This window comes from Mustela putorius, unplaced genomic scaffold (genome assembly GCF_011764305.1).
Source record: "Mustela putorius furo isolate JIRA1106 unplaced genomic scaffold, ASM1176430v1.1 tig00003834_pilon_pilon_pilon, whole genome shotgun sequence".
NCBI classification, from domain to species: Eukaryota; Metazoa; Chordata; class Mammalia; order Carnivora; family Mustelidae; genus Mustela; species Mustela putorius.
Window position 1 is genome coordinate 106,798,625 of NW_025421987.1, and position 24,835 is coordinate 106,823,459.

At 53.8% G+C, this 24,835-nt stretch overlaps 1 protein-coding gene across 1 annotated transcript in view; it reads left to right on the top strand.

Moving 5' to 3' along the window:
* Positions 1 to 24,337, top strand: part of KY (kyphoscoliosis peptidase) — a 46,625-nt gene extending 22,288 nt beyond the window's left edge. The window contains exons 6-11 of the mRNA XM_004762463.3: positions 124 to 206; positions 4,225 to 4,333; positions 5,834 to 5,951; positions 14,265 to 14,453; positions 15,650 to 15,840; positions 19,875 to 24,337. Of these exons, the coding sequence (XP_004762520.1) occupies positions 124 to 206; positions 4,225 to 4,333; positions 5,834 to 5,951; positions 14,265 to 14,453; positions 15,650 to 15,840; positions 19,875 to 20,770 (1,586 nt within the window). The 3' untranslated portion in view covers positions 20,771 to 24,337. The remainder of the gene's footprint in view (positions 1 to 123; positions 207 to 4,224; positions 4,334 to 5,833; positions 5,952 to 14,264; positions 14,454 to 15,649; positions 15,841 to 19,874) is intronic.
* The last annotated feature ends 498 nt before the right edge of the window (positions 24,338 to 24,835 follow it).

The window sequence follows — 24,835 nt, forward strand, 5'->3', positions numbered from 1 at the left end:
CAGGCTCTGGGAAGCATGCTGAAGGTCGGGCAATCCCAGCTCCTCAAAAAGACAGAAAGGCCTGGGCCAGGCCACCCTCGTCAGCAGGCCTCAGTAGCTGACCAAGCCTTCCTGCATTTGCAGCCTACCCCTGGGATCGGTCCAGCCTGAAATCCATGCCCCTGGACCTGCGGCAGTTTGAGAAACTGGACACCTATGCCTCACAGGTAAGGGAACAAACCCCTCTGTGTAAGGTGGCTTGGAGATTCCTGAGTCAGGATAATGAAGCCTTTCTTCGGGTCCCTTCTGAGTGCACCTGCAGTCCCTTGGTCAGATGGCCTAGAGTGCTTATTCACATCATACGGATGCGGAAAAGAAGGCCAAGGCACCAGACCCCTGCCCAGGACAGAAGCCCATTCCATCCCCCCAGTGCTGCCCACGGGGTCCTGACGTACCCCCCACCCAGGGTGCACACCCTGCAGGCATGTCTGATTGGAAGGGCCACAAAGCTGGGTCCATTGCCGAAGTTGAGTCATCGTAGGCTGGTCAGCAGGGAGGTCATCTATAGTCTAAAAAGACCACCCTGTGGTTGGCACTTAGTAGGTGCTCAGGAAGCTAGTTTGGTGAATTGATGAGTGGATGGATAGGGACCTGAATCCAGAGTCAGATTTGAGGCAGGACCATCAGCAGGGGGTGGTCCGCTGTCCCAGAAGGAGCAGGTGTGACGTGGATTAAGTGGGGAAAATGAGAGCAGAGAGGAGTGGAAAGCTCAGCCCTGAGCTGGAGGCAAAGGGAGGACTGCATCCCGGTGTGTGTGAGGGAGGTGGAAGGCAGGGGGCTCACAGGCTGCTGGACTGAGGGACGGAGGGAGGGTGGGAAAGCTCCTCACTAAGGGAGCAAGGGTCAGGGGTAACGAGTTTGTTTTGGGACAGTCGGCTTTAGTACCTGGGGAACAGCATGGGAAGTGACCACTGGGCAGCCCGTCTCCAAGCCCAGAACCCTCACCAGCCTGAAGAGATCTGGGCAGGAAACGCTGATCCAGGAACCAACAGATTGAGCTAAGAGCTGAAGCCATGGGTGGGTGTCATCCTGGGGAGGACAGGGCAGGAGGTCCAAAAGGGCCCTGAGCCACCTGAGACCAGGGCAAGACCAGGAAGGATCAATGTTCTCGAAGGTACAAGGAGAGCTCCCTGAGGTCAAGGATGGTCAATAGCATGAGCCGTTCTGTCTGGTCCAGTGAGGTCAGGATTGACTCATTTCCACTACTTCCTCATTGAAGCACTTCCCATTCCCAGAGGGAGTTGAGAGGAGCGTCAGATCCTCAGCCAGACTCAGCCAGGCTGAGGAACAAAGCAGGGGTGAAGGAGGAGGGAGTGAAGAGAAGACCCCACAGGAACCTGGCAGAGAAAGGGAGGTGAGATGTAGGTAGCCCTAAGAAGAAGATCTGGGGAGGGGGTGAAGACAGGAGGGGATAGGGCAGCCAGGACTGGAAGGGAGGAGGTAAGGACACAGGTGAGCAGGGGCACCGCCTGAGAAGAGCAAGGCCTGCAAAGACAAGAGGCCCAGACGGAAGGCTGACAGAGAGGCTGGCTGCACGGGAGGGAGGCTCACTGAGGGGAAATCCTGCCTGAGTCTTGTTGAGTCTGAGGCCAGGTTGTCTCAGAGGGAGAGAAGGGTGGTGTGTTGGGGTCTGAGGAGGCTGGGATGAGTTGTAATGGCCGCCAGAAGGGACAGGACAGGCTGCCGGCCAGGCTTGGAGAGCAGTGCTGGGAGCCCAGCTGAGGCCAGAGACCCGGCCACAAAGCAGTGGGTGTCCAGAGCCTGCCAGGCCCTGGTAGAGCCGGGAGGTAAGGACCAATGGCCCAGAAGCCAGGAGGTTAAGTCAGGAGTCACCCAGGCTGGAGAGTGGGCCCTGCGATGTGTCAGGCGCTGTCCTTGGCCCTGAGGGAGGCACAAAGACGAGAACTGTGGGGTTGGAGCTAGACATTGAACAAAAGGAGGCAGGCAGCAGCTGGGTAGGTGGGAGGCAGAAGCGGGGTCGAGTTCTCCTTATGGTCAGACAGTACATCTGGAGTGCTGAGGTGAGTGGTAGAAAGGATCCAGGAGCTCAGGGAGTACAGTAGGGTGGGGGCTGGCCGAGACGCAGGCAAGAATTAAGCACCCAGTTGCCCCAGCTTCTCTAGAAAGATTAAACGTAGTCAAGGCTGCCTTGCCTACAATCCCAGCCAATTTTCCTCCCGAGGGCCCCTGCAAGAAAACCTTATATGTTCTTTCTTTTAATTGTGGTAAAATACATATAATTTGAAATTTGCCACATTAACCATTTTTTGGTTTGAAACTCAGTGGCACCGACTGCCTTCACGTTATTGTACAACCATCACCCCAAACAAAAACTGTCACTCTCTGTTCTCCCTGGTAACCTCTGGATTACTCACTGTCTCTCTGAACATGTTTACTTACTCTAGATATTCCACCTAAGTGGAATCACCCAGTACCTGTTTTTTTGTGTCTGGTTTGTACAGCCTCACGTTTTCAAGGTTCATCCGTGTTGTAGCATGTGTGAGAACTTCATTGCTTTTCATGGATAAATAATATTTCATTGTAGAGATATACTTCATGTGTTTACCTGTCCATCTGTGACGGACACTTGCGTTGTTTCTGTCTTCTGTGTATTGTGAATGATGTTGCAATGGACATAGGTGAACAAATGTCTGTCTCGCTCTCTTCAGTTCTCTTGGGCATATACGTAGGAGTGGAATTACTGATCATATGATAATCCTGCTCAGCTGTTTGAGGAACCACCAAACTGTTTTCCACAACACCTGCACCATTTTACATTTCCACTCACAGGGCACTAGGATTCTAATTTCTCCATATCCTTACTATCTTTTTTACTATAGCCCTCCTAGTGGGTGTGAAGTGGCGTCCTGTGGTTTCGATTTACATTTCCCTAATGATGTGAGAAGCTTTTCATGGGCCGTTTATATATCTCTGGAGAAGTATATATTCAAATCCTTCATCCATTTTAAAACTGGGCTGTTTGTCTTTTTGAGTTGCGGGAGTTCTTTATATATTCTGGATATTAATCCCTTATCAGAAATGTGATTTGTGACTATTTTCTCCCATTCCATAAGTTGTCTCTTCACTTTCTCAGTCATGTTCTTTGATGCCCAGAAGTTTTTTATTGTTATGAAGCCCAATAAATATTTTTTCTTTTGTAACTTGTGCTTGTAGCATTCTTTCAAAGAATCTGTTGCCAAATCCAAGGTCATGGTTATTTATTCCTGTGTTTGCTTTAAAGAGTTTTATCATGTTTGTTCTTTTATTTAAGCCATTGATCCTTTTTGAGTTAACTTTTTAAAAAGATCTCTTTATTTATTTAGGGAGAGAAAGAAAGAATTACAAGCAGACTCCTTACTGAGCCCAGAGCCCGACACAGGGCTCAATCCCACAACCCTGAGATCATGACCTGAGCCAAAACCAAGAGTTGACTGTTTAACTGACTGAGTCACCCAGGCGCCCCAAGTTAATTTATGTATATGGTATGAGGTAGGGGTCCTACTTCATTCTTTTGTAGGTGGATATCCAGTTGTCTAGCACCATTTGTTAGAGACTGTTCTCTCCCCACTGAATAGACTTGTCATCCTTGACAAAAAAGTCAGTTAGTCATAGGGGTATAAGCTAATTTTTTGACTCTCAATTCTATTCCACTCACCTATATGATCCTTGTGTGAGTACCACATTATTTTGATTATTATAGTTTTATAGTGGGTTTTGAAATCCAGAAATGTGAGTCCTCCAACTTCATTCTTATTTTTTCAAAATTGTTTTGGCTATTCTGGGCCCCTTGCCATTTCATATGAATGGTTTTTCCATTTCTGAAAAAAAAAAAAAAAAGTTGTTGGAATTTTGTAGAGATTGTGTTAAGTCCATAGATCATTTTGGGTAGTACTGAATATGGGTAGGAGCTGCTACAGCTGCCCAATGTCCACCCACCTGGATGGCTCCAGGGTCTGCCAAGAAAGGGTGTGTGGCTCTAGGGCCAGTGACTCAGCTGGTCAGCTCTCCCTGATCTGTCCAGCCCCCCAACCAAAGGCTGCCCTCAGCCAAGCCCTTGTGCCTCTGGCCCTCTCCTCCTCCTTCTCTGCCTGGAGGAAAAGCAGCACCGGCTGCCAGTAGCAAGGCACTGGGGCTCCCACAGCCCTCATCCAGGCCCTGACATAGCCCACCCCTCCCATCCTCCAGGTGACGGTCAAGAGTGGCCTGGACGAGCTGGTGAGCGACCTGCTCCAAGAGGCCCACAGTGACCTGGAGAGGGTCCGCGTGATCTGGATCTGGATCTGCCACCACATAGGTAGGCCCACCTGTGGTGCTGCTGGCTCTAGGATTCCCTTGATGCCACTCCCTGAAGGACCCTGTTCCTAGAGGAGACCGTCTGGGATTCACTTGACTACAAGTGTGTATGGCGTGAGACGGACAGTAGAGGAGAAGAGTTCCCAGATGGCTAGGCTGAATTACCAAAGACTAACCAAGGAGGGTAAAACATGCCTTGTACTAACAGTCTCCATAAAGGGTCATGGGGTGGGGGATCCCCCGTGGCCATCTGCCCACAGCCAGTGACCAGAGTTAAGGCCTTTTACCCAGGGGCAGCATTCGCTCAGTCCTGGCTCCCTGGTAAACCTGCAGCACAGACCTGAGAACCCAGGACAGAAGGTCATTCCCAAGAAGGATAGGGAAGGTTCATTAAAACACCAGTGCCAGAAAGAGTGGGCTAGCCCCTCCCTCTCCCTGTTCCCACACCCACGACCTCAGCCCCATCTCCAGGCACTCAGAGCAACCTCAGGGGGCCTGGGCCTGGGCCTGGGCCTGTGCACCTGTCCCCAGCTCTGCACAGGACAGCCTTGAGAGTCTGGCCAGGTCAAGCCAGGCCCAACAGGGGTTGCTAGGGGGATGTTGGATGTTGGATGCTGCCCCTTGCAGTCAGTGGAAGAGCCAGGTGGTGCGGTAGACTTCTAGCATTTTCCCTATGACCTTCTAACCGGCGGAGGGGCTCTCCTGATCTGCTGCCACTGGGCTTTTCCTTTGTCCTCCCAGAGCAGCAGTGAGGGATGCAGCTTAGAGGATGAACTCACCTGACACAGGTAGAGTATCTGACCACAGAGCCTGAGAGGCCACTTCCTCCCTCCCCAAAGCCAGCAGCTCCGTTCAGCCTGGGCCTTAAAGGGGCAGAATCAGAAACAGAACATTAGTAAGACATACATTTCCTGTCTGCCACCCTCACACACACGTCCCCTTCATGCCCTCAGCGGCCACCGTGATTCCTGCCTCAGGGCCTCCTGCCAGGCCTTCACTACCCAGCAGCCCCGTTTAGCGGTAGCTCAGAGCGCCCCCTGTGGGTCAGCATGAGACCTTGGGGTAGCAGCTGCAGCAGGGTGGTGAGCAGCCTCCCAGGAACTGCTTACGGAGCTGTGTGGTGGGGAGGACAAGGGCAGAGGACAAGGGCCTCACCCCCTGGTGCTGTCTTGGCCCCCTTCCCTTCCAGCCTCTCCTCAGAGGCCTAACGAGCCAGGCAGCCTGCTCTGCCGATGCTTCGCTCTCCCGCTTGCCACCTGCACAAGGAGGTGACATTTCCCAGAGCTTGCCACCTGCACAAGGAGGTGTGACATTTCCCAGAGCTTGCCCTGGCTGGGCCTGGTTCCCTTCAGCCTGCGGTGGTTTCTCCGGGACCTGAGGGAGGCCAGTCCAAATAGTGCTGAAAAGCCAGCAGAGGGTGGGGACAGTGTCACGGGCCACAGGCAACCACCCCTGGTTGCCTCCCAAGATCTGCTTACTCACAGCCTTCTCTGCCCTCCAGAGTATGACGTCGAGGCTGCCCAAGAGAAGGACCGCCAGGCCTTCAAGCCCACAGACATCCTGCGGACCCAGAAGACCAACTGTGACGGCTACGCTGGACTCTTTGAGAAAATGTGCAGGTACAAGCGGGGTCCCACGGCCGATCCGGGCTGACCACTGCGACCCCTCCCCCACTTCTCCCTTTCCAAAGCGCCTCACGTACCTTCAAGGCCCACATGCCAGGCCTGAAAACGGAATTTGCAAACTCTGCTCTGGAATCCAAGTGAGTCCTAAAAAGGTCAATTTCTCCCTCTTTAACACCAGCATAATTGACTTTGTACCATCTGCCGGGTTTCGCGATGCATTAACATAATGGCAGATGAAAGCACAGAGATAATTTGGTTATAAAAGGCCCCTTTTCCACCTTCTCTGATCTCTGCATGGCTGAAGGTTAGAAGAATGGCAGGTCTGGGAGCAGTGGGACAGTGGCTGCTGACGCCAAGGGGACAGTGAAAGCCTGTCCTCGGGCTGGCACGGGGTTCATCTCTCGGGGGAAACAGATGATCTCCTACCTGAAAGGATTTGTCAGTTAGAGGAGCTGAATAAGTAGGAAGTTAGGCTTTTCTCTTGGAGGCTTTAGGCTCCATTTTCCTTGCTCTGGGAATGAGCTCCTGGCCAGGCCCCACAGTGGGTAACAGCAGCTAAGGAAACCACTTGTGTGCGGAGGCACCATTGGAGGTTCTAGGTGACCTCCAGAGAGACTCCAGGCTGGTGGAGCCCCGCCAACCTCACAGCTTCCCGTGCCCACGCTCCAAGGTCTGCTGGGTTCCTCAGGAGACAGGGAGCCCAGGAGGCTGCTGAAGAGCCTCTTCCCCGGGGAAATGGATAGGCTCCGCCCACCATGTCCGCAGGCCTCTGGTAGTGGGCCTTCGCAGGCACCCATGTCAGCCCACCAGGACTCAGGTGCAGATTCGTCAAACCAAGTGCAGCAACAGACACTCAGGGGTCCACAGGTGGGCAGTTGTGACGTGTCGGGGATGTGTGTACATGTTGACGCAGACAGCCCAAGACGTCCTGCTCCTGCAGTCACACAGCTCTTTCCTGGCTCAACCCTCCACCCCTCCCCACCACCCCGTTGTTGGGCTCTCCCACCTCCCCACACCACGTGCTCTTTGTGTCCCCCACCTCCATGCCCCACCCCTGACACCCCCGTCCCAGAGGCAACCAGGACAGTTCAGGCCCTTGTGGATGCTAGCCCCTCCACAGCCCATCCACTCTACCAGAGCGGGCTCTCCCTCCCACCCCTCCCATTCCTACCCCGGCTCCAGGCCCTGGGCACCCCAACGTGCCTGAGGGCCTCTCCAGGAAACGGGATCCTCACTGGCCATTTGCCCAGACTCCCTAGGCCCTGGGTTCCTGAACAGGACCCACAGGCTCACACTGCCCTGTAAAGTCCTCCAAAATCCGACTCTGGCTCCCTTCCAGCCCTGCACCCTGAGACACTGCCCGCACTTCTGTGTCCTCAAGCTTACTCCACTCCCCTCTCTCTAATGCTCCTTCCAGCCCCACTCCTGGATGGTCAAACCCCCCCATCCCCCCACATTGTCCCCTCCCTTGATGTCATCAACACACCATATACACGGGCTCCAGGCTTGCCATATGCTTTTATTTAGTAACTTTTCCAAAATAATAATAAAAAAACATCCTTATTAATTATAGATGATTTATAAAAGGCACAGAGCAAAAAGAAGAAAATTAGGTCACTCTGACCACTTCGAGATAACACTTAACATTTTGTCACATTCCTTCCCAGACTCTGTTCTATCATATACATGTTACCTGTGCTCATTTTTCCTTACCTGTCTTGTGGGGCTAATAGGTCTTTTATGTGTCTTCCGCCACCCTCTCTTTGTTTCTGCTACCCCTGTCAATACCCAGCTCAGAATCCTACACACTATAGGCCCAGGATGACCAGAAATGACAAGATATTCATAGCAAATTTGTATGAAATGGGCCTCCCTCTCATTTTAAATCATGGACTAACCCTCAGTCTGTTTTCAGCTCTATTTGTGCCTGGCACCTTTCAAAGTGTAATTTTCATCTTAGCTGGCCAACTTGATTTTTCAGGCATAAGATTTTTCAGGCATAGGATACATCCTTCTTTATCCCGTTATAAGCCTTCCAAGCATGGTGCTGAGGGGTGCCAGACTGAAAGTCAGAAAGACGTTCGCCGTCCTCAGCTCCCCCGTCCTTAATTTCCAGTCCTCAATTTACCACTTGTTAATTGCATTGCTTCCGGAAAGGCAGTAACTTCTCAGAGTCTCAGTTTTCCCTTCTGTACATGGGGACTGTAGTGCCTGCTGGCAGTGCTAGGATTAAGTGAGAACATGCAGTTCGGAGTTTGCTCACCTGACTTTGGGGTTGTTGGGTTGTTTTCATTTTTTGTTTTTAACTTTGCCTTTCTTGAGTATGGGAACACTGTCACTCAGTGGAACTGTCCCGCAGACACACATAGACTCAGAAAACTGACACTTGCCTCGAGTGAACCTGTCAATTTGGGGCCTGATCCGGATGCTTAACAATGGCCTTCCTCTGGGCTGCAGCTGATGATTAAATCACATCCCAACATTTTTGCATCATTTCAAGCCAGGTTCCAACCTGGCAGTCAGCATGTGAAAACTGTCCGCTGCTCAGACGGTTAACGGTAGCTCACGGTTCCCTGGATCCCTTTAACTTTGGCTTTAAAGATCAGTAACCTCGCCCATGCATCACTTTCCTAATTCCCCTACTTTCCGAATAATTGCCAGAGGTCTGGTAAATTCATTAGCTGAGTCCTTAATAACAGAAGACACGCAATCCTCACGTGCTGATTGATCCCGGCTCGGCTGTCAGCACGGCCTCTCAGCAAGAGTAGTACCCACACGGCCATCATTACTGCCGCCCGTCCATTCTGCTTCCTTGCAGCGGCCTCATTAAAGACTGATTGAATAGAGTCATTCAGTGGGGAACACAGATATTTTCGCAACATCCTTCATTTCCTCACCATCTTTCCCAGGTAACCGATGTGAGTTTTTTCTGTTAGTGCCGTGCTTTTAACTGCTGGTCTGGCTTCTTTCTGACTTCCCATCATCCAGCATTAGTGTCCCCTCTTCTGCCTCAGTTCCCCTCAGCCTTCATGAATTCTGCTTAACCTCCTTGCAGGGGCCAAGCTTCAGTTCCCAGATTCCTGCCCCCAAGTCAGCCTCCAGTACCACCCCTCCCTGCCGCGCGCCCCCCACCCCCGCCCGCCCCGCCTTGATCATGACTCTGGCGCCACCAGCTGGCAGAGTTTCCAGAGACTCTGGGGAAAGCCTGGAGCTTCGTGCTTGTTTGAGGCTTTGATGCTGGGGAGACTGGTTGTCACCAGTCAGGTGTCAGCCGGTTCCCCGTCCATCCTCCTGCTGTCACAAAGAGCAAGAGCAGTGGCCTGCTTCTCCTCAGCCGGATGTCCCAGACGATCCCAACACATCATTTGCTTCCAAAGGCCCCAAAGGCTTTCACAGGGCTTACCTGAAGTTATGCCCAGATCTGACTTTGTCATATAAAGTCTCTGAAAAGGACATCTGAATTCCCCCGCCCTTGTAGATACAGTGAAGGCTAGTGCCCACGGAGATGAAGGATGTCACTCCAACAAACCATCCTTTAATTTTGCTCCGCCCATTCATTTATAATTTAAAACATATCTTGGCTTACTAAAGGACATTACAAAGCTTCCTGAACTGTGTGTGTCAGGACAGCTGAGTCCTGCGGCGGCTCTGGCCGCTGGTGGGCTGTGTGTCCCCAAGCAAGTCAGCCTCCCTTTCTGTTCTTCTGACTCCTCGCTTGTCAGAGAGGAGGGCCCTGAGGTCACATGCCCAAAAGGCCCGACACAGGGCCTCAGAGTGAGAATAATTACTACGGTTGTAGTTACTGACCTCACCATTAAGGGTGGTGCGAGAAAGGGGAAAGGAGACCGTGCAGCGGAAACAGAGGCACTGTCAGATTTACAGGAAATTGGCTCTATAAACAGCAAAACATAAGCTATGGTTCTGCTTGTTCTGCTTTGGTATAAAAATCACAAAATTTGGGGGGCATCCGTGTAGCTCAGTTGGTGGAGAGGCTGACTCTTGGTTTGGGTTCAGGTCATGATCTCAGGGTCATGAGCTCGAGCCCCACATCAGGCTCTGCACTCGGCACGGAACCTGCTCATGATTCTTTCTCTCGGTCCCCCTCTGCCCCTCCCCACTACTTATGTGTTCTAGATAGATAGATAGATCGATAGATCTTTTTTAAAAAGGATAGAATACAATCAACGTTTTCATCGACGTACAAAAAAAAAGGAAGAAGAGCATGCTTCCTTGCATCTCCCATTAACTACATCCCTTCCTCCCTCTCTTATTTTCCATGTGGCTCCCATTCCCTGGAGAGCTGATGGGAGCTGGAGAGGTACACTGAGGTCAGAGCCTGACGCCTGCAGGGCACATGGCCCACCCCAGACAACACGGCCACCCAGAGGGGGCCTGGCAGTGGTGGGGCTAAATGCAGTGTTCCAGGTTCCCACGGCAGGCTGTGGACCCTGTCTGTATATAACAATAGTCACAGACAGGCTGCACCCCCTCTGCAACTGATACCACAGGTGTTGGCCATTTAAAAGCTACCACGGGTACAAACCAAGATCCTGAGGCCTGAGGTTATCAAATCGATGTCCTGGGGTGGTATTTGGGGCTCTAGAATGGCCAGCCAGATCTCATGAGGAGGTGGAAACATTTCTCATCTTCTGTCTCTTATTCCATGCTCTCCTAGATCTTTCCGGCAAATTCCTCTTCCTTTGGGTCCCCTAAAAGGGCTGTGTGCATCACTAGCAATTTAGTGATAGTTCACTTATCTAGGGCAGCCAATGAACTTTCCTTTCAGAATATTTTATTAGGCTATAATGCTTATTATATAATATGATATGATATGATATGATATGATATGACAACCCTGACCCTAACCCTGGTGCCTGGTACATACTTTGCACAAAAGTCAGTGGTCTTTCAATGGCAAGAAATGTTTGTGGGTCATCCTGACTAGCAACCAGCAGCTGGAATTACTAGTCCCACAATTTTGCATGAGAATTATGGACTATTAACAACAATGCTTTACATCATGACTTCTTTGTCCAATCCACCTTGCATATTGCTGCCACATAATAAAATATCCTCCTATCATAGTCAAGCATGGTGTAAGCTCACAGCTAAGATTCTTTTTTCTTCTTTATTCTGCCCCAGGCATTCTCCATGGCCTTCACAGCTTCCCTCCAGCCTGTCTTAGGAGAATCGCCCTGCCTATCAATCACGTAATGCCAACCTTTCTTTTTGCCCATGATGGGCCTGGCAAGGTTACCCTGGAGGCGACCATAGAGCTTAGACTGAGCCCAGATCCCCTGACTTGGCCCAGTGACTTCCCCTCCAGCCACGCACTTCTACCTCCTTCTGCCCTTCCCAGGCTTGGGGTCAGGCTTTCACTGCTGCTCCCCCACTTGGTTCTCATGGCCTACATCCACCCTCACGGGGAGGTACCCTAGGCCCACTGCCCAGGCACACGGCCAGCCACACTGCCCACAGTGACACCTGCTCTGTTTCACTGCAACCCCCAGGGCTGTGGGGATGTGCAGGGCTCCCCTTCTTTCCTGGACCATGAGGTGCTGGAGCGGAGGCGAGGCCCCCACAGGCAGCACATCCAGAGGTCCAGAGCTCCCCTCTGTCAGTCCCTTAGTGCAGAACTCTTCCTGGGACTCCACATCCCTCTGCACGCACCCGGAAATGGATGCACACAGACGTTTCTGGGCAAGAAAGGAAAATAACTCATCGAAGAATGTAATTTCAAGGAGTATTTATGGCTTTTTTCCAATTCTAAAAGTAACACATAATTATTACTGAAAATTTAGAAGATCCAGAGAAGTTTAAAGAAGAAAATTACAATTGCCCATAATGGCATTACTAGGAGACCAGGTGCAGTCTGCTCTCCTTCTCCGCCTCCGGCCCTGTACACGCACACCCCACCCCCAACCACACACACACACACACACTCACTCACTCACTCACTCAGGCCTCGTTCTGATGGCAGGATTTCGTAGGCTTCTGTTCGTTCCTCTTGTATCAGGAGCACGTCTTACCTCACACTTCTTCTCACTCACTCTGAGTAAGGGGAGCCCTGCCTCTGAGGGAAGCCCCGCAGTGGCCCCTCCCTCCCACCCTTCTAGCCTTGCCCTCGCCCCTCCCCCTCTGCTGCCTGTTTTCTCTGAGTGAACACATTCAGTTCCGACCACCAGAATCATGCCCCCACCCTCTCTGCAGTTTCTGAGGCAGGGGACTCCCCAGGCATGCACAACCCCCCAACCCTCACACCCACTCCCCACCACCCCACCCCAAGGGCTTCTGCTGGGCCTGCTTCCTCCTGTGCTTCCTGCCTCTGGGCTGCTCCAGGAGTAAGTTTTGGCCTTTATCAGCAGAAAAACCTGACATCGGGATCCCGTTCCTCGTTCCTCTTGTTCTCTGTCCCCGTTCCCCGAGTGCTCCTGAAGTCCTTCCTGGGGCGCCTGGCTGCTCTGTTCCCTTGGCATGTCTCAGAGAGCCTGGGAGGCCCAGCCCTCCTCTGTGAAGCCGCAGGCAGGCCTGCACCCCATGGAGGAGGGAAGCCCAGGCACACGTGGGAACAGGACACTGTTCAGGAGAAGCGGGGTGGAATGTGGAAACGAGCAGGCTCCCCATTTCGCTTCACAGCTTCTCTCAATGAATGATAAGTAATATTTAATCCAGTATTCCAGTGGGCAGTTAAACTTTCTGGGGGCACTTGGGCGGCTCAGCCAGTTGAGCGTCTGACTGAATTTCGGAGAGTGGTGAGGTGGAGTCCGGCCCAGTGTGGAGCTTTCTTGAGATTCTTGAAGGCTCTGCCTCTTCCTCTGCTTCTCCCCTCCCCACTCCCTTTCCCCAGCTTGCTCACATGCAGGTGTTCTCCCATTCTCTAACTCTCTTAAAAAAAAAAAAATTTAGAAACATATGTTTTTATAGGGAAAATTTCCCCTGTTCCTGTAACGAATGTGGAGCTGTTTCCTCCATCACCCTGAGAGGCCCCTGGCCTTCTTGTTGAGGGCACTGGAGTCCGCAGTGCTGGTCCACAGAAGGCCCCCGGCCACCAGAGGCCACCAAGCCTGGCTGACACAGAGAGTACAGAATTGACTCATGTGAGGCGAGCACAGAGTAGGGCAGCTGGCGATGCTTAGAGGAGCCCCACTGAGGGAGCCACTGTGAACATCCTGGGGAGCATAGACAGTGTGTTTGTTATACCAAGCTGCCAGAATTCAAAAGAAAGTCTCTTTAAGAAGGAACACCTTTTTTTTCCTTCACACAAAGACCCCCAAGAGGGCTCGCACAGGGCGTCCCCGGGTCAGAATAGCAGCCGGCCCTGGTAACTGCTGTGGCATGGGCAGGCAGCTGCAGACGAAGGCCAGCTGCTCATGGAAGGACTCTCGGCCTCTTGCTTTGATCTTGGGGTGGTGCCTCGGGGTTTCAGCTACAGACACCCACACTGTAGCTTGCCCATGATTTCTGTGGTCCCCACAGGTGACCGCCATCCATCCCTCACTCTCCCAGCCACCGAAGTGGTGCCAGAGTGCTTGCAAGCCATGGAGGAGCACAGTTGAGAGGGATGGACAACTCAGGCCGAAGGGCCAACGTTTCCAACCCTCAAAGGACATCTATGGGGGACACCGAAACTGTGGCCAGGACAGTCAGTCAGCATATGACCTGAACGCACTGTGGTAGCCCTGGCAGGTGGACCTGAGTGATCTGAGCCATGGGCCCGTCTGCTCTGAGCAGGGCTGGACATACTGGCTGGCCTACCCTGGCTGTCTTAACACAGGTGTCCTAGAGCATGATGTCATGGAGAGAGTAGGGCTCTCATACCCCATACCCTCATACCCCACCCCTCCCTGACACCCTATCCCTGTCACCCAGACCCAACTCCTCAGCCACATGTTTCGAGCTTTTCTGATCCTTCAAAAACATCATCCTTTCCCTGGTTTCCATGTTCTTGGGGGGTCCTCGCTACTGCACCCATTGTCCTCGTGAAAACCCCAGGTGGAGCACTCAGGCGGGTTCCATCTGGGGAAAGATGTTTCTGAAGTGATTTGCTCAGTCTCTAGGGAGGAGCGGGCAGTGGGGACTGAAGCCAGTCTGCACCAGCAGGACCAGCCAGCCCTGTGTCCCCTGTCTCCTAGCCCTGGAAATAACAGCCCTCAGGCTGTCTGTATGGGACTGTGTGAAAGGGAGGGCAAAGGAGAGACACAGAGGGACTGACTGCAGACTTGCCTGAGGCCTGGGGCCATAGACAGATTTGCAGGGGTCCGGCAACCCCAACAGGAGCCACCCCTCAGACCCCCGTCCCACCCCCAGGATCGCTGGAGTGCACTGCGTGACTGTGCCTGGCTACTCCAAGGGCTTTGGCTACCAGACGGGGCAGAGCTTCTCGGGGGAATTTGACCATGCTTGGAACGCTGTGTACCTGGAGGGGAGATGGCACCTGGTGGACAGCACCTGGGGCAGTGGCCTGGTGGATTCTAGCACCTCCAAATTCACCTTCCTGTAAGTAGAAATCTCAGGGCTGTTGGGAGTCCAGCTGGTGGAAAGCAGGGAGGCACGAGGTTGAAGGAAGTGGGAGGGCCGGGAGGGCCGGGGGGCCGAGGGCACCTCTCCTTGCTGCTGGCCACTCCCAGGCTTCCTCCAGCTCTGCAGTGTGCTAGGTCCAAGCCAATAGGAAGGGCTGGATCTTTCTGTCCCCTCACCGTCCACTGCCTAAAGCCCTCCTCTGGCTCCCCATCACTGCCTTGGCCCAAGGGCTGAAAGCCCCGCATCTGCCCACCGGCCATACAAGAATGGAAGGAAAGTTGAGAGCTGCTTCCCCGTCCACAGATGCAGATTCCCTTCAGGCCTTGGACCCACTGGCTGTTTACCATACAAGAAAGTCTGAATTCCCTTCCTCCACTTCTCTGGGCCCAATGCAGCCACATCGCACCACTGAGGAAGGGGTTCTGTTTGAGGGAAAGGGTGCTGTGGGTGCACAGAGTCCCTGTTAGCCACGGTGGGGCAGGGTGCTGGGCCGCAGGACGCCGCAGCACGTCTCTTCTCCAAGGCTCTGGCCAACTCCGGTTTTACCCTACAGCCATGACATCCACCCGGGATTATAACATCTCTCAGTGACTCAGATTCTTTTTTATCTAGAAAAATGAGAGCGTTGTCTCTGATTTTTGCAGTTTAAATCTCAACAGGTCGGCATACAAGCCAAACACAAGCTGCGCATGAAGCTTTAGCTCAGAGGAATCTCCCTGTTCTTCTCTTGATCTCCATCACTGACCGCTCTTGTCTCACTGGGCCCAGGGATCGCAAGAGGGCTGCTCACCCAGCACCTCCACTGCCTGCCCTCCCTCCATCATACTGGCTGACACCGGGTGCCTGGGTTATGCCTTTGCCCCCTTAAATCTCGGCTGGGCTTTGAGAGTAGGCAGAACTCATTCCCCACCTGGACACTGCTCCAGCTGGAGTAGGCCTTCTTGCCATGGCCTCTATTTCTGCAAGCAGCCATGGAGGGGCCATCTGCAGTGCCCGTGATAAGACTGGAGATAGTGCCTCTCCCCATTGGGTTGTTGGCAGGACCCCTCCTGTGGAGGTGCTAGACAAGAGAAGGCCCCAAATGTCCCCCTGCGAGCCCCCACCTCCTTCTCCACAGAGCTGAGGCCTACTTACCCCCATGGCTACTGACCAGCTTTCACCCCCACCTCTAGCTACAATGAATTCTACTTCCTCACCCACCCTGCGCTGTTCATTGAGGACCACTTCCCAGACAACAAGAACTGGCAACTGCTAAAGCCACCTCAATCCCTGAGGCAGTTTGAGAGCAACATGTATCACAAGAGTGAATTCTACAACAAGGGGATGCTGAGCGCCCACCCAGAGACTTCTGTCCTCAGAACAGGTAAGCCCAAAGCTGGTGGCTGCCACATTGGCAGCAGGGAAGGAAGCCAGCTCTGCCCCTCAGTCATCTGGGCACCCAGGGGACCCAGCCGGGGCCCGGGAGCTCCCTGTGAGCTGTGTGTATGTGCAGATGCCCACTAAGGCAGCCAAGGCCATCGGGCCCCCGGGGGAGGACACAGCCATAGGTCACATTTGCAGGGACAGACACCTCCTCACGGCAGCATAAACCAAAAAGCAGCTGCATAGGAAACACTTGGGTTTCCCTAGGCCTTAGGACCCCAATTACAGCCCAGCCTGTCAGGGATCCAGGAACAGAGGGTCCCCAGCTGGGTGAATCTCTCTCAGTTCCTGCAGCAGGTAAAGGATCGCCTCAGGCCTGGCTGTCCGCACCTCCCAGTTCGGATCCCTGACAGAAGCTCACTAGCCTGCTGTGTTCTCCCGAACTCCTGACCAAGAAGGACATGTTGGCTCAGCCAAGCTGGTCTCTGTGTGTGGGCAGTCCAAGCAGGGAGTGGGAGAGCAGCAGGGGTCTCCCGGGACAGAGGACCGGGGGAGGCTTTATCAGGGAGTAGCTGCTGAGCGGGGCCTTAGGAGCTGGAAGAGAGCAGGCGTCACCACACGCAGGGACAGACACGCTCTGGAAAGACACAGCAAGCCCCCCAACGTCTGAACTCAAGCACTCCTAGACCAGGGCTGGCTCCAGGGGTGCAGCCTGCCTTCCTCTCTGTCCTTCCCTTGACCAGCTCAGATGCCTGTCATCTCTGCCGGCTTCCCTCCTGGAGGCAGAGTCCAGCCTTTTCCTCCCAACTTCCCTGGGAGTAGGAAGGGCAGGACCCATAGCTGAGCTGTCCCCATGGCTGGCCTAGACTGATCTTTGCTCCCCACATCCCCACAGGGGCCACAGGCACCCAGCCAGGTGTGTTTGGGCACTCTGAGGTTTGGGGGGGGCAGCTGTGAGGGAGAGGGTACAGAACTGTGGTCACGAGCCTCATGACCTTTGCTTTATGTACGTCGAAGGCCCTGGTGCCTGGTCCAGGGCTGGACACATAACCTGAACACACTACAGGGCTCACCACAGCCTAGTTGGTGCACCTATCCCCCAAGCCCACCCACACACACCCCCACATTTCAGGAAAGTCCTGCCTGTTGGCATCATCTCGGAGAGTAGGGGGTCCCCATACTCCCAAAAGGGAGGACCTGAGCTGGCACTGGCTGTTAGCATGAAGAGGTCTGTGGGCGTGTCTGCTGGTGAGCCCCAGCCCCCATGTAGAGGGATAGGGGCACGGGGAGCACAGGTATCCCTGTGCTGTTTCTAGCTGATTTCCTCCTTCTGCCTCACAATGCTTTCCTTAACCAGTTTGCTGAGCTCTCGAATACTCTTCTAAAACTACAAATATCTGGAGGCTCCTGCTGTTAAAATGACAGTGTGAGATTGCTATCTTCAAGAACACGTTTTCTGGGCACAGATCAGACAGGGAGCCTGTTCTCACTGGTGTGGGCCATGGAACCACAGGGAAGAATGGACTAGGCCACACCAAAGTCAAATTAACGCCACGGAGTAGAACTTGCCTTGGCAAGAGACACAGAATGTAAACACTGGGTTTCTTAATATACAGTAATCTCAAATTTGATCCCATATTCGTGATGCATATTTAAGGACTATTTCTTTGTTGGAGCTAGTTTTGTTAAGAGTGGGGAAGAGAAGAAAGCAGGAGGAGAAACAGGTGGGTGAAAAGCAGGGAAGGAAGAGGACGGGGATGTGGGGGGCCGGGGGAGGTGGAGGGAGAAGGGATGCAGGAGAGGCCACGGGCTCCCACAGAGTCCCTAGGGCCGCCACTCCTTCTTTCAAGTCTTCCAGCCATTCAGCAATCCTTTGCAGAGAATCTGCTGGCCCAGGCACCCTGGTGAGGCCTGGGACACGCAGGAAAGGATGCAGGAAGCCAATTCCCCGCAGCGCTCACCCCTATGGAGAAGATAGACATCGCAGGAACTGATTCAGTACAACAATGCTAAGGTTCCTGAAGGGGATGTGGAGCGTCAAGAAAGGCCTCCAGGGGAGCTGGACCTTTCTGAGGACTCAGGAAAAGGCTTCTCTACAGTCAGACCAGTTGTGCCAAGGTCTTATCTGGTTTGGGGGAAAAGGGTGGAGGGAAGTACAGGTGTGAGGGCTCTGGGATGTGTACCCTGGAGGAGGCAGGAGAATGCACTGTGGTCCCAAAAAGGAGGTCCTGACTCAGGCCAGGCAGGAGGGGACAGGACTCTCACTGGTCTCCAGTTTGATAGTGACTCACACAAGTGAACACAGGAGTGACCAGGCAGCTAATTTGCCAGGGGCCCTCGGGTGGGACTCCACATCAAAGGTGAATTTTGTGCCATCTCACAGCCAACTCAGAAGCAAGATGGAACAGGGCGGGGCCATGAGCAGTTGAAGGCTGAGACAACCTCTGCGCACTGAGTTTGTCTATAAGAGGAAGCAAGGGGAGAGGAGAGATTCAACAGAGAGAGACTGGTAACAAGTCTGTTGCTTTGGGGCACGTTCCTTTGGAGGTTACCATAAGACAGATGTCCCATAGTGGCTGGAGGCAGTGGAGAAAGAAAGTGGCCAAAGAAGATAGCCCAAAGCACCCCACAAGCAGTTTGGCAGAGAGGGAAGAAATGGCAGAGGGAATGTGCAGTGGTGGCTGGACAGGGCTGGAGCGGGCCGGGGCTGCGAGAGGAGAAGAGGGCGGCCAGGAGGGTGGGCCAGCAGCCCAGAGGCTCCAAAGAAGTCACCGGTCTTTGGAGAGTGGGGACAGAAGCCAGATGAGTTATGTGGGAGGAAGGGGACTGCAGCGGGGAGGGGTTCCCTGCAAGGGAAGGCCGGGAAAAGGTTCCAGATGAAGAAGTCCGTGGAGAAACAGAAGGGAGCCAGCCAGTGAATGCCCATCCTTTCTTTCGGCTGCTTTGGGATTCTCACTGGCTAGTTGGGAATTAGCACTGAATTCAGGAGCAGAGCAGCCTGGAGTCAGGGCCTTGGGGCAGATTAGAGGGGAAGTCTTGGAGGTACTTGTTCTAGAGCCCAGGCATGGCCTCCCCAGCAAAAGCGTTAGACCTCAGACTGGGAAAAGATTCCTGGGGAGAGTGGCTCTGAGGGTAGCCTGTCCCCTTACTTTGCACTCACCTGTGAACCTGACTTGGGCTGGGGCAGTTGCTGAGACAAGGCGCAGGTGTGGGGCTTCAGGGAGGAAGAGGATTAAGGCTCTGCAAGGAGCCACAGCCCCTCCCTATGGTCCTGCAAGGCAGGGACGACCAGGTGGGGGAGTTCTCATGGTCGGTAGAGCAGAACTGACCACCTATCCCTGAAAAACAGGGACCGGGACAGAGGAAGACAAAACCAGAGGGCAAGGGGAGAGGGGGAGGGGAGGCAAAAGTCCTCCAGAGATAGGCCAAGCCACAGCCAAGTGAGAGTCCTGGGGTGGCAGCAGTGGGGGGAGCAAGGAGGCAGCCCCCCCCCCCCACCGAGCACAGCCTCTGGCAATGAAACCCTCCCAGCCAGGTTTGAAGGTCCAGTGTTCACCTGACAGACACTGCCGCTGTAATAAACAGAGGCTGGAGGGAGCGCGTGAAATAAGGCTTAAGACTGGAAGGAGACAAAGGGAGCCCCTCCACGCAGTCACAGGCCCTCCTTGCCCCCAAGCCCTCTCCCCTGCTCAAATCTGGCTAAGCCTCCAGGCCACTTTCATCTAAATGAAATCCAGAATCGCTTGGGTGAGGCAAACAAGTAGAGCTGGGGCAGATTTTCTGCCGAGGTGCTCACCCTGAGAGAACAACCCGCAGCCCGGAGGGGAGCCCCTCCCGTGGTGTGCCGCGACTGGCTTACACGGTGTTCGGGGACATGGTCTCAATCACCTAAAATCCATCATGCTGGAAACACTCACACCGTGGAAATAGGCAGATGTAGAGTCAGGGCTTCTTCCCCCAAGAGCCAGGTGTTAACCACTCAGCAGCACATCGGCACATCCCAGGCCGCCCCTGATCCTGGCTCTCTCTCCACAGTGAACGGGAAAGCCACCATCACCATTGAGAGCCGTGCCCCGACACTCTTCATGTTCATGCTCAACGGCAAGCAGGAGCACGGGCTGCTGAGCCTCCGGAAGAACGGGATGAAGCTGGACATATACCCTCCGGCGGTGGGCACCCACAAGCTGCAGATCTTTGCCAAGGGCAACTCTGACGTCTATAGCTCAGTGCTGGAGTACACGCTCAAGTGCAACTACGTGGACCTCAGCGTCCGGCTGCCGGCCGAACTGCACCAGCCCGTGGGCCCCAGCTGGTTCTCAGAGCAGATGGGCATCGTGAAGCCCTCCCACCCCGACCCCATCATCCACACCAGCGACGGGCGCTGCTCTATCAGCTTTGACGTGGAGGAGGGCATCAGCGTCCTGGCTTCCCTGCATGGGGACGAAGGCCCCATCACCGAGGAGACGCAGCGACGCTACATCTTCCAGCTACAGCGGGAGAAGCGGGCGGAGCTGAAGGTCCAGCTGCCCCAGGCGGGCAAGTTTGCCCTCAAGATCTTTGTTAAGAAGAGGCTGGAGCCAGGCAACTACGTCTTCGTCTTCAATTACCTCCTGTGCTGCACCAACACCAAGGTGAACTGGCCCATGTTCCCCGAGAGCTTTGGCAACTGGGGGCAGGACAATGAGTTGCTGGAGCCTCTGTCAGGCGTGCTTCCCGCCAACCGGGATGTCTCGTTCAAACTGAAACTCCATGGGGTTGCCAAAGCCCTGGTGAAGGGGCAGGACACGTGGCCCCTGACCCTGAATCAAGAGGGCTACTGGGAGGGCAGCTGCAGCACAGCCGGCTGCCGCGAGATCTACGTCATGGTGCTGGAGAACGCCAACCACAACTTCTACTCCTACATCCTGAAGTACAAAGTGAACGCCCAGTGAGGTCTGGTGCCCCGGCCACCCCCTCTGCCCCTTCCCAGAGGGCCGAGCCCACACTTGCCCAGGGAGGGCCCGACGGAGGTGCAGAGAGCCCCGGACACCACCGAGCCTGCATGAAACCACTTCGAGGCCTCTGCCTCAGTCTCTCCACTTGGCCACGGAGGCGGGGATGTTGCATCCCACGGCTTCACTTGGCTGTGGCCGCGGCCAAGGGGACGGAGGCATGGGCCCTTTAGAAGAAAAAGGTGCTATGTAAATCCAAGGTATTGTGAACCATACACCACTGCCCAGATGCCCCCTTCTCGTGTTAATGCTCTTGTTGTTTTTATAGGGTTGATGTGGGAAAGCAGGGAGGTTGCCCAGGCAGAAAGCTTTTCACGCGATGGTGAGAGAATTGTCCTTCGTGCCCAAGAGAGACTGGCCTGCAAGGCTGAGTCACCCTGAATGACTCACAGAGCCCCTTTCAGGTAGCCTCAGCGTCTCTCACGGATTCTTGGACCCCAGGGAGCGTCAGACTACCATTTTCCCCCCCAGACCTGACCATCTTCTGCATTCCTGCTGTCTCTTGCTCTTTAAGAGCCCTAGAGGAAGGAAGGTGGGAAGAGGAAGCTCGCCAGCCTGTGTCTGGCTGGAGGCTCCACAGTCCCAGAAACACTGAGAATGTGGCGATAGAAGAGTCAGGAGGGGGCTCCCAGGGCCCACTCTTGGGTGCCCTGGGTAGAAGGCCGGAGGGCCGGGGACACCCCAGCAGCCCCATTCCCTAAGAGTGAGAGTGCGAGGCCTCCGACTCCGCGCTCTCAGAAGCGCCCACAGTCCCGCTCAGTCTAGTGAGTCGGTGGCCCTCCAGGCTCTCTCAGAGGCTGGGCTTCCTTCAGGCCCTGGCCTGCACTTGCACGGGTTGCTTCAAGAGGCTGCTAGGCCCTTGGGGGGTCGGGGGGTCTTGTTGATAACCCTAAATCAAGACCTGGGCAGGGAGGCCAGGCAGGGAGTAGAGCAAATACCACAGTGCGAGGAGACTCATGAGCTAACAGGGCTCTGCTGACCCCCAAGGGTCCCCACCAGCAAAGCCCACACAGGGACCTCCACCTGCTCTGGGAGCTGTTTTGGGGCTTGTCTGCATCCCATCTCCCTTCTGGCCTTTTTCTGCCATGAGGGACCCCTGGGGTCCTGCCTTCCACGCCGCCTTCTCTAGCCCTAGGAACCTCAGCTGCCCAGCGGCCCTCAGCAGCACCTCAGGCCCGTGTTGCCGTGGCAACGGCGGCAAGGCTGGCTCCTTCTTGCAAGGGCAGGGGAGAAGGAAGGAGGGAGAGGCCCTGTGTGGCCATGGTCGCACCCTCCCAGCACGAGGAGCCCCTGCCGGGGCTCCCTACCTCCTGGCTTGTCAGCTTGGCAGCCCCCCTCCAGTGTCAGTGCCCTCACCCTGAGAACTGGCACTGCCCAGCGCCCTGCCTCTCAACTACTCTTCTGCATGTCCTCAGGATCAGCGACAGCCAAGCCAGCCGGATGCCCATGCCTCCCCTCCCTGCCATCATCCTCACATTCGTGTATTCAGCAAAGGTTCACGGGGCACTTCATAAGCACCGGGCTCCGTGTGAGATGCTGTGGTAACAGAGGGAACCAAGGGGGTCCTGCCCCTGCCATCTCAGAGCTCAAGGTGGGCGGCAGCAGCCTGGCAGCACGCCAAAGAGGACTGCCTAAATTTCCAGGCTCCCAAAACTTCATCACCTCCCCAAAGGTCCTCGCTGCCACCCAACTTGGACCTGACCTTGAGCCATGTGACAGGGATACCCAGCCCTCACCAGGTGGGGGGCCCTAGAATACAAGGGCAGCACACCATGGGGGTCTGCGCTCTCTCCTGGCCTATGTCCAGTACCCTCTGGCAGGCTCTGCCACCCAAGCCTTTGGCACTGTTGTCACTCACACCTGGAAAATGCACAAAGGCCCCCAAGGCAGAACCGCTGTGCAGTAACCACGACGGGAAAACAAGGGGAGTTCTTACACCCTGAAAACAGCCTTTTTTCACACCTTTGATTTTATGGGCTGAAAGAAATGTGCTGTTTTATCCAAATAACAAGTGCCTTCTATGACTCATGTGACTCCCTGGACCCAGAACCATAGCTAGTCCTGATGAGGACAACATGTACCTTTTTATAAAAATAATATAACTAATCAGTACATTCTGGAGCGGGCAGAGGATGTCACTCGGCACAACGGGAGCTGCCCCAGAAAGACCAGGCCCAACCTCTCCAAAGGTCTGCAGAGCAACCGGGAACCCCTCCTTCTGTGTCAACCTCCCCCCAACCCTTGTAAAGACAGCTGTAGGCACTGTCAGAAATCACCTGAATTTCTTTCCACCGAAGTAAAAATACATGGAATGAAATCCAATCTTCATGAATTTTTACACGCATGCTGCTCAGGATAGAATTCAGGGTTGCATTTTGAAGCCTTTTATTCAAATCCCCATCTTTGTTTCCTGGTACCCGAGTCCCGGCGTCTGGTGGAATGGCACGGGCGCCCCCTGGTGCCCATAGCGTGGAGCTGCCGGCGAGCGGAACTGCGAGGGCGAGCGGATCCCCCGGGGTTTTTAGGCAGAATCTGAAATTCGCTACTGAGACGTTTTTGTTCAGTTCACTGGGTGTTTCCTCATGTACACACGGAGCACATCTTTGGCACGCGCAAGCCGTGAGGCGAGCTCGGGGCCTGCCTGGCAGGGTGAGAAGACAAGGCATGTAATACTCGGGGGTGTTTTCCGGAGAAATCACGTCTTGAAATGGAAACAACGCTGGATATGGGACCGGAAGGGACGGCTCTGACCGCGCTCGTTACTACGCTGGTGAAGGACCGAGACTGATCACACTCAGGGCTTTGGCCACAGGCAGAAGGGTGCAGAAGGTCGGGGAGGGTGTGGGAGTGGGGGGCAAATGGGCTACAACCACAACGGCAATTAACTCCTTTCAGTGTGCCAGCAGCACAGCTGGACGCCGTTTCAATCTGATTATGGTCATTGTGAGTTCCCCATATGCTGCACCGCCCCACCCAGACAGACTCCTCATGGCCTGCGGAGATTAAAAGGAAATAAATAGATTAACTGAAGCATGAAGGATTTAGGCTAGACATAAAGAACTATTTCCTGTTTTCAAGCAGGAGGGGCAAGGTGCCAAGAAAGTTTGTGAAAATCCTCTTCTCAAAGGACTCTGAAAACTGGAAAAGTTTTCCCAGTGGTCTGGGTTTTAGATGCTAGGCTAACTGGAAGGACTAAATTCTCTCTAAACCAGTTAATCCTTCAAGTACACTAGATCGTCCCCAACAAACACAAAGTGAACAGTACTGATTGCCACATCGTTCGCTGTTAGTAGTGTGTTCAGGGGTGATGTGCGTCTGTGTCCCACATCAGTTTCTCTGGGGTCTATCATTTCTTTTCATTGGAAAGAAGTAGCCAGAAATCTTAAGAGCTGATTACTTTTCATAACGTGTGTGTTGAGTTGTGTGGGCCAGTGGCTGTTGAGTAGGCTTTCCCCACATTGTTGCTGGTGTTGTTTTTCAATAAAATTTATATTCATTTTTATCCAACAATGTAATTATCGATCCGTACTTATCACTGCTCTCACCAGGGGGGGAAAATAGGAAAAAACACTTTCATGTTCAAAGGGAGTCCGCGGGAAAAAAAAAAAAAATCAATGTCCCAGCCATTTGAATGTGATGGGGAGATGCAAATGGAATGTCAGGCAAATAGCTATTTCACATTAAAGAAAACATAATTAGGTTAGCTCAGCCCCTCTCTGCCTCACATGCCTTTGAAGAACATGAAGGCAGTGTTTCTTTCATTGAATCTTGTTTAACTTGAAATTTTTCAAGTCAATCCTAATTTCTGTTATTAGTAAAAGAAAAAAATGTACCCAAAATGCCTATCAGCCTTCTTTTTTTGTTGTTTTGAGTATATATCTATGTCTTGATTCTCAGATACATACAGAAACTTCCCAGCAGGTTACCTAAACAGGTTATTCACAAATTAGACATTTAGGGAAATAGACAACACACGAACAGCCAGGTACCCCTGAGAAGCTGCCG